The sequence below is a fragment of the Arachis ipaensis genome, chromosome B03 (assembly GCF_000816755.2).
Source record: "Arachis ipaensis cultivar K30076 chromosome B03, Araip1.1, whole genome shotgun sequence".
Classification (NCBI taxonomy): domain Eukaryota; kingdom Viridiplantae; phylum Streptophyta; class Magnoliopsida; order Fabales; family Fabaceae; genus Arachis; species Arachis ipaensis.
In genome coordinates, this window is record NC_029787.2 from 27,729,471 (window position 1) to 27,738,706 (window position 9,236).

Consider the following 9,236-nt stretch of genomic DNA (forward strand, 5'->3'; position numbering starts at 1 on the left):
ATTTAAACAGTAAAGCCGCATCACGAATTACCGCATCACCCACCCTCAATCCTCCTAGCTTCTTAGGTGCCTGAATCATCTCCCACTTCACAAGAGCCATTCCAAGCCGTCCATCCTCCTTTTCCCAAAAGAACCTCCTCTGTAGAGAAATGATTCTTCGAGCAACTGCATTTGGCATCTTATACAAGCTCAAGTAATAAACATGCAGGCTATTGATTACCGACTTAATGAATACCAGCTTACTAGTCTTACTTAGGACCTTTGTTTTCCACAAGCTGAGTTTCTCTTCCACCTTATCTATAACCGGCTTCCAAGTTTTTACCAGCCGCAGATTTGCTTCTAGACTAATACCAAGATACCTCACCGGTAAGGCTGCCTCCTGACAACCAAGTAACTGACACATTCGTCTTACCCACTCCTGGCTGCAGTTCACTGGTATCAAGTTGGATTTCTCAAAGTTAATGCTCAACCCAGACATCATTTCAAAGCACCTCAACAGCCTCTGATAGTTTCTCATTGTCTCCTCCTCCGGCGGACAAAATAAAATAGTGCCATCAGCAAATTGTAAGTGTGATAACTCTATATTATCTCTTCCAACTAAGAGTGGAGATATCCGACTATTCCTAACCGCCTCCCTAATCATTCTGTTAAGCACATCCACCACTAGAACAAACAAAAACGGTGATAATGGGTCGCCTTGACGGAGCCCCCTCTCCATCTTAAAAGGTTTCGATGGTGACCTATTTACCAAAATCGAGATAGATGCAGATCTAATACACTCCCTGATCCATGCCCTCCAAGTTTTACCGATGCCCATCTCTCTAGCACAGTATCCACAAAGCACCATTTCACCCTATCATAGGCTTTTTGGAAGTCCAATTTGATGATCGCTGACGCCTTCTTTTTCAGTTTCAACCATTGCACAGTTTCACATGCAATTAAAGCTCCATCATGTATCTTTCTCCCATTCACAAAGGCACTTTGCGATTCTCTGACTAAGCCTGGCATTACACTTCTCATTCTTCGTGTCAACAATTTAGAAATAACCTTATAGACACACCCAACCATACTGATCGGTCTAATATCTTTTATCTACTTAGCCCCAATGAACTTTGGAGCCAACGTTACCCATGTGATGTTAGAGTCTATTGGTAGTCTCGCTGTCTCAAAAAGCTCATCACAGCAGCTGTGAATTCCATTCCAATCTTGACCCAACACTTTTTTATGAAATTCATGTTGTATCTATCACTCCCTGGAGCCTTAGAAGATTCACAATCCCAAACTGCCTCTTTCACTTCCATTACTGATGGTAACACCTCTAATGCTTCAGCTTCCTCCATCGCTAGCCGATTAACTAATCCATCCCTAAAGGTCATACTTGGAGAAGCTTCTTGGTGGTACAGCCATTTATAGAAGCATCGAATCGCAACTTTGATCCTTGCTTGATTCCGCACTAACCTCCCATGAATTACCAAAGACTTTATTCTGTTATTTCTTCTTCTCGCCAAAGCAATATTATGGAAGTATCTTGTATTTCTATCCATCTCATTAGCATGCCGAGATCTAGACATTTGCTTCCAGTGAACATCCTGTCTCTCATACCACTTTTCACAGCACTTTACTAATGCCCTCCTCCTTGCTTTAAGTGTACCATCATGCCGTCCACTACTAACCATATCATCCACCTTCTTTAATTCTTCCTCAAACCTCTTTATCCTCTCCGATATATCCCCAAAATGCTGCTTATGCCATCTACGTGGTGGTACAGATATCGCTTTCATCTTTTCTAAGAACTGTACATCACCTAATTTCCTTCATTCTTCCTTCATCATACTCAAAAACCCTTCATACGTGAACCATGAGTCCAAGCTACGGAACGGTCTTGGCCCGTCAAAAATTCTGCTGTCTTCCATAATCACAGGGTAATGATCCAATAACCCTCTTGGACCTCCTCTTAGACGCGTTTCTGGGTATACACAGGGACGGATGTATGGGGGGGGGGGCAAGTGGAGGCCTAGGCCCCCCAGCTTTTAAAAAAAAATAGTAGAAAGCTTAATCCAACCCAAATAAAACATAATAGCTTTTAAAATTTTTCAAATCCCTAAAACTAATTTTATTTCTTCACATTTCCTATTCCTGTGTTGTTTTCTCACAAGTCACGCGGCGCTCACCAAGTCACTATTACAGTGTCACTGCCATTCCCAAGCTAAGGTAAGTATTTAGTGTTATTTTCATATTTCAATCATATATAATATATTCATATCAAACGCAAGGTATTCATTTTATTTTTGAGATTTATTTTCTCTTATTTTTTATTTTATTTTTTAATGAAATTGATAGTAATTTAGTAAAAAAAAATTATTATTATTGATATTTAATTAATAAAAAATTTTTAGATTTTGTTTATTTATGTAAGTATATAATTTTTTGAGTTTTTTTTCAGGTAAAAAGAAATTAGAACATTTTATGATGAAAAAGCAAAGTAAAATTGATGCAATTTTTAAGAGAAAATCTACTGATAATGTTGGAGTTCAAACAAGTCAACCCTCTAATCTTATTTCACAAGAATTTCAAGTAAGTGAGCTCTCTAATCTTACTCAAAATATACATCAACATGAAACTAAAGTACCAAGATTAGAAAGAGATGTTGATATCTCTTTACTAGAAAGGGATCCAGGAAAGCGACGTCCAATTTGGCAGTATAATATCAATGAACGTGATAAGATTCGTAGAGCATACATAATAGTTGGGCCATACCAACCAACTAATATTAGCTATCCATCTTCTGGTAATAATAATCACCGTCGATATTTTCAATCTTCTTGGTTTAAGAAATTTTCAAGTTGGTTAGAATATTCACCAGAAAAAGATGCTGCTTATTGTTTGCCTTGCTACTTGTTTGGTAAACATTATGGTGCTCGCAATGATGGAAAAAATGCATTTTCAGAGTTAGGATTTAGTAATTAGAAGAAAGTAAACAATGGGGTAAATTGTGCATTTGTATGTCACGAGGGTTCTATTCCTAATTCTCCCCATAATTTATGTGTGAAATCTTGTGATGATTTAATGGCTCAATCTAAGCATATAGATAAAGTTCTTGATAGGCATAGTGATGAAACTATTGCAAATAACCGTTTAAGGTTGAAGACATCTATTAATGCTATTCGATGGCTTGCATTTCAAGCATATGCATTTAGAGGCGATGATGAAAGTCCTGGATCTTTGAATAGGGAAAATTTTATTGAGTTAATTAAGCTTTTAGCTTCCTGTAATCAGAATGTTAATAATGTTGTCCTTGAAAATGCTCCTGAAAATGCTCAATATATATCTCCCGGTGTTCAGAAAGATATATTGCATATCTTTGCTAGAAAAGTGCGTGCAATAATTCGAGAAGAAATTGGTGATTCTAAATTTTGTATAATTATTGATGAAGCAAGAGATGAGTCAAAGCGAGAAAAAATGTCTGTGGTTTTGAGATTTGTAGACAAGCACGGTTGTGTTCAAGAAAGATTTTTTGATATTATACATGTTTCTAATACATGTTCTTTGACATTGAAAATAGAAATTTCATCAGTTCTTTCTTGTCATAATCTTGATGTCCAAAAACTTAGGGGACAAGGGTACGATGGAGCTAGTAATATGCATGGTGAATGGAATGGATTGCAAGCTCTATTTCTGAAAGATTATCCTTTTGCTTATTATACATTCATTGTCTTGCTCATCGACTACAATTAGCACTTGTTTCTGCAGCCAAAGAAGTTTGTTATGTTCATCAATTCTTTTCAAAACTTACACTAATTGTTTATATTATTTTGTGAGAAACATGAAGTTGAAGTTCCTGATATGAATGCATTGCATATTCCTAGAAGAGGCCGAACTCGCAAAATTGTTGATCAAATTTCAGTGGAGCATCATTACCGTGTTAATTTATTTCTGGCTGTAATTAATACACAATTGCAAGAGCTTAATGGAAGATTCAACGATAATATGGTGGAATTGCTTAGTTTAAGTTCAACTTTAGATCCCAGAGATAATTATAAGTTCTTCAGTGTCAACAAAGAATGTGAATTAGTAGAACAATTTTATCCAGGTGACTTCAGTGACCAAGAGAAATTTCACATTAGAATGCAAGCTCAACATTATGAACTTGATGTTCCTAATCATGCTGAATTAACTAACTTGTGCACAATTTCGGAGTTATGTCAAGGATTAATGAAGACAGGAAAGTCTTTAACATATCATTTGATTGATCGTTTGATTCGCTTGGTATTAACTCTCCCTGTTTCAACTGCTACAACTGAGAGATCTTTTTCAGTTATGAATATTGTGAAGAATAGACTCAGAAACAAAATGGAAGATGAATTGCTTGCTAATTGTCTTTTGATTTACATTGAGAAGAAGATTGCTGAAAAATTTGACACAGATTCTATTATCGATGAATTTTATGATATAAAAAATCGACGTGTACCACTTTGTTAGTAAAAAGTACACATTTTTTTATACTTTAAATATATATTCTCTATCTATATATTTTTTTAATACATCTTACACTATAATTTATTTGCATATATTTTTTATATTATATATATTATTGGCCCCCCTATAACAACATTTCTGGATCCGTCCCTGGGTATACATCAAGCCATCCTAAAGAAACTAAGCTCCTATCAATACGACTGCATGACTGTCCCCTAAACCATGTGTACTTCCGGTCATTTAGCGACAAATCGATCAATTCCATATCATTTACCCATGCTCTAAAATCTTCTGCTGACGCTGATAATCTAGTCACTCCTTTCCTTTCTTCCAGGTGCAAAATTTTATTAAAATCCCCCAAATAACAGAACCGCACTTGACATAGCCCTGCAATATAACTCAATTCTTCCCACACTAAAGCCTTCTCTACTCTCTTATGCGGTCCATACGCCAGACAGATAGCACAGTGAAAATTATCTTTTACCACAATCCCTTCTACACATAGCCATGTATCCCCTTTATATTAGGTAGCCAATTTAAAAACCGCTTCATCCCAAATTAACAACAACCCTCCAGAAGTCCCGATCGAACTTAAAAACTCCCAGCAAGCTCTTTCACTTCCCCAGATACGAACTACATCCATTTTAGTCACTATCTCTTTCTTTGTTTCTATCAAACTCATCATATCCAACCTAAACTTACTTTTAAAATTCTTTAGCATACTAAATTTTCCAGCACCTCCCAACCCCCCTAATGTTCTAGGAACTGAAAATCATTTCACAAAATTATGACACACCTGTTTTCGAGTCTTTGGCCGACTCCTTCGAACTTTTTCTTTTTGCTTTGCCTGTCGCCGTTTCATAGCAATAGCTTTATTCTGCTCCTACAAGATAGCCATAATATCTTCCTCATCACTACACTGAGCACCTGACTTAACAGCTAGTTTCCAAGCCTCTTTGTTCTCTGCCATTTCCTCTTCCCAGCTCAGCCTTTGGTTGTCACTGTGAAGTTCCCTGCCAGAATCTGCGCCAACTCCAATCTCTACACCTAATTTTGTACTGTCGTCGTGATCTTTCTCTTGTTCTCTGCCCTTATTCTTAACCCAACCATCTATAACAATTTCCCCCTCCTCGCGTTCCAAATCAGTGTCGCCTCGTAATTGCTTGTCTTCATCTGGTTTGTTGTAGCTTGTCATTATACCGTTCATATTGCCACTGCCCGCAACTCCTACAACCTGGGTAGTAACAGCAGTAGTGGTTATTTCACTTGCTCCGGGTTGAGCGAGTAGTAGCAAGGGGGTTGTGGCTCAGCCCCTCTTGCTCTGCGAAGGGTGTTTCTGTCCACGGTTAGCTACCAAGACATGTCGGGGTTGGCTATATAATCGACAGATGATATCATCAGTCATAGAGCAGGCATACATCATATGCATATGTGTGTTTTGTCTGATTGTGCATTAATTAGGCTTGCCTATGTGATTATTATGCTTACCTGCTATATTTGCTACCTACTGTATCTGTATCCTACTTGTGTTTGCTTTGTTTATATTGCTTGTCTATGCACCAAAGTTTTGGAGGATTGGAGGAAGGCGGAAATTAGGGTTTAAGTTAGAAAGGAATTAGAAATAAGAACCTTAGATAACCTACCCTATTTATGGTTTTCAATTTATAAACTTTAAGACTTACATCTGAGTGTCGGAGTTCTAAGATTGCCTCTGACTTTCCCGGGACCTTATATCTTATGTACGTGGACACCTTTACTATATTGAGAACTCCCGGTTCTCATTCCATACATATATTGTGGTTTTTAGATGCAGATCAGGAGGTATCTCACTGAGCATTCTGGAGACTCTGTAGAAGCGAAGAACTCTAAGGACTTAGGGTTGTATTTTATTATATGTTTATATATGTATATAGATTCTCCATCTTATATTTTATGCTTGTCCCTCTTAGAGGTTGACTTAGAGAAACAGGTTGTCAGTTTTTCGAGTCCGGGATATTTTGGATTATATATATATATACTCTGGCCGACCTTTGCTTCGCATATCGAGCCTAGAGCTTGATTATATTTACCTGTTGGAATCCTATATATATATATCTATCTTTTGATTTTCTGTATAAGCTTTTCGTCTTATCGTTGACCATGACTTTGTACCTTCGTTTTTATTTATTGATTGTACCGTTTCTTTCAAGGCTCTTAATTATATTACTCTTGTCACATATATAAGTATTTTTACTGTTAGAGGTCGTAACACCTCACCACCTCTGATTTACGTCCTAGGCGTAAAGCTATGTGTGGTAGGGTGTTACATAAGCAAACGATGACCAACGACTCACGCCAGGCTCGAGGAAGACACATTGATTGTGTAATGAGAAAGAAGCGCGAAGCCGCGGACGACCAGAGGAAGATACGGTGGTCCCTGAGTGCAACGGATGGCAGCGACGCTGAGTCTTTCCTTGCGACGGTGGAGAGACTATAGGGTTGAGAGTTGAAAGAGAGTAGAGAGTTTAAAAATGAGGAAATCAGGAATAGCTCATGGGAGAAGCAGGATTTTTTTATCCCTAATTAGCAAACCCTAAATGACGACGTTTCACGAGAACCCGCTAGATCCTGGTTCGGTTCGATCGACCGATTCTTGACTAATTCAACGATTCAAAAGTGATTTTGAGTTGAACGGTTTTTTATACTGGACCAAACTATATTGGTGTCCGATTTGCAATTTGACCGGTCCGACCGGCTAATCTAGTTTAATTTTCAAACAATAATTAATACCTATAATACTCGTAAAAAAATAAATTAAAATAAAAAACACCAATTATGCTTATCATCACAAGAATTAACATTCAATTCTTGACTCAACACAAGACACACAAAGCTCACTTAAACATTGAAACGTCTTTTCAAGTACCATGCTCGACATAGTTTGTTGCTGCACGAGTTGACGAGTTCCCATATTTCATCAAGATCGGAATAGCAAAAAATATTCCACACAACTATGCATCCGGTAAGTTAGACATGATAAGAATATGCTAATAATTGGATAGGAAAGGTTGCATGTATTGATAACAACATGTGCTTATAATATTAGTGTTGAAGAGAATGGTCGGGTATAACTTAGAAAACCGGTAGACTTTCCTGTGTAAAATTGGTTATTTTAAGCCCGGTCTACCTCCAGTTTGATCATCCAAATTCTCCTACAAGTCAATCCATGTATTTGACAATGATCATCCAAAACTCACTTTTACACCCTCTCACAGTTAAAAAAAATAATTGAAATCCTCACCCTTCTCTTCCCTCTTTCACGGCTTCTTTCTCCAACGACAATACTCTTCCGCATGGTTACCTCCGCCACCGCACTACTATCAGTCTTCTGCCGTTGCCATTTGCTGTTTCGTTGGAAGTTTGTGCCATTCATCACAACTCGTTTGCTACATTGTATCGGAAGAATGTTACTACAATGGCCTCCATCAAAGTGTCGTTATTGGCAAAAATTCTAAATATTTTTTTTTTTGTCAATTTTAAATGTTTCTTTTCGTTAAATTTTAAATTTATTTTTATTTGAGGTTTAAATATTTTTTTTATAATAATTTTAGATGTTCTTTTTGTAATATTACAAAATTAATGGTGACAGGAAAGGCACACAAAATACTGTAGAAAATTGATGCTGGCAGGAAAACGCACTACGCGGTACAATTCACGATTGGTGGAAGAATACGAAGTGAAAGAAGGGTGACGCGTAAAATCAGCATTAAATTATCATTTTATTATTGTAAAATCAGGATTTTGTTATAAATTAATTAGCTAGTTTGTTAAGTTGTTGACATGAGGAGGTATAGATGTCAAAATGGAACTAGTAATAATCGAATGGATCAAACTATTGATTTATTGATTTAACCCAAAAATTATTAGTTGAATTGGTAGAAATTTGAATTTAAAATCATTCTTAATATTTTTTTTCATATTAAAATCGTTCTTTTTAATAAAATAATTTTTTAAAAGACAACAATACCCCCAACCCGTGCATTTTGCATTCCCTGCCACCATCGTTCATTTTGCATTCTCCACCATCGCCGCTCCTTTATTTCCACTATCAGCCATTTCTTTCCACAACAACATTAACAACAGAACATACATTCAAATTCAAGAATCCATTATCAACAACAACAGAACATTCAAATCAATAATAACACAACATTTAGCATTCAAAAAAAATTCATTCTGCATTCTCTACCACTGTCACCGCCCCTATTTCCACTATCAGCCATTTCTTTCCACAACAACAATAATAACAGAACATACATTCAAATTCAAGAATCCATTATCAACAATAACAGAACATTCAAATCAATAATAACACAACATTCAACATTCAAAAAAAATTTAAATGAACATAGAAATCAACACAAGCAAAAACACAAGCAGAAGGCAAAAGCAGAAAGCAGAAACTGAAGTAGAAACAGATGCAGAAGTTCAAGCACAAAGCCAAATCAACAAGCAGAAGCACAAATCCAACAAGAAGCCAAAGCAGAAGCTCAAGTAAAAGCAGCAAGCAGAGGCCAAAGCAAGAACCACCGGCAGCTCGTGAACGACGGAGCAATGGCGGCTGGGCAGATCGGCAGTGGCAAGAACCCAACTCAGCCTCAGATTCCTCTCTCTCCTTCGCGCGTCGCCCTCCTCGCGTCGGGCTCCCCTTCCCGGCGACGCACTCCACGGAAGCGGCAGAAGCATGCATGAATGGCGGCGATGGTTCTAGCGGCGGCTCG

The 9,236-nt window shown here is 37.3% G+C and overlaps 1 protein-coding gene across 1 annotated transcript; it reads right to left on the reverse strand.

Annotated features, from left to right (window-relative positions):
* On the reverse strand, positions 1,146 to 1,781 carry LOC107632808. Its single transcript, XM_016336459.1, has one exon. It carries the CDS (start codon positions 1,779 to 1,781, stop codon positions 1,146 to 1,148), a length of 636 nt encoding a protein of 211 aa, XP_016191945.1.

Coding starts and splice junctions, on each gene's coding strand:
- LOC107632808 (XM_016336459.1), bottom strand. CDS start 1,781: ATGAAAGCGATATCTGTACCACCACGTAGATGGCATAAGCAGCATTTT.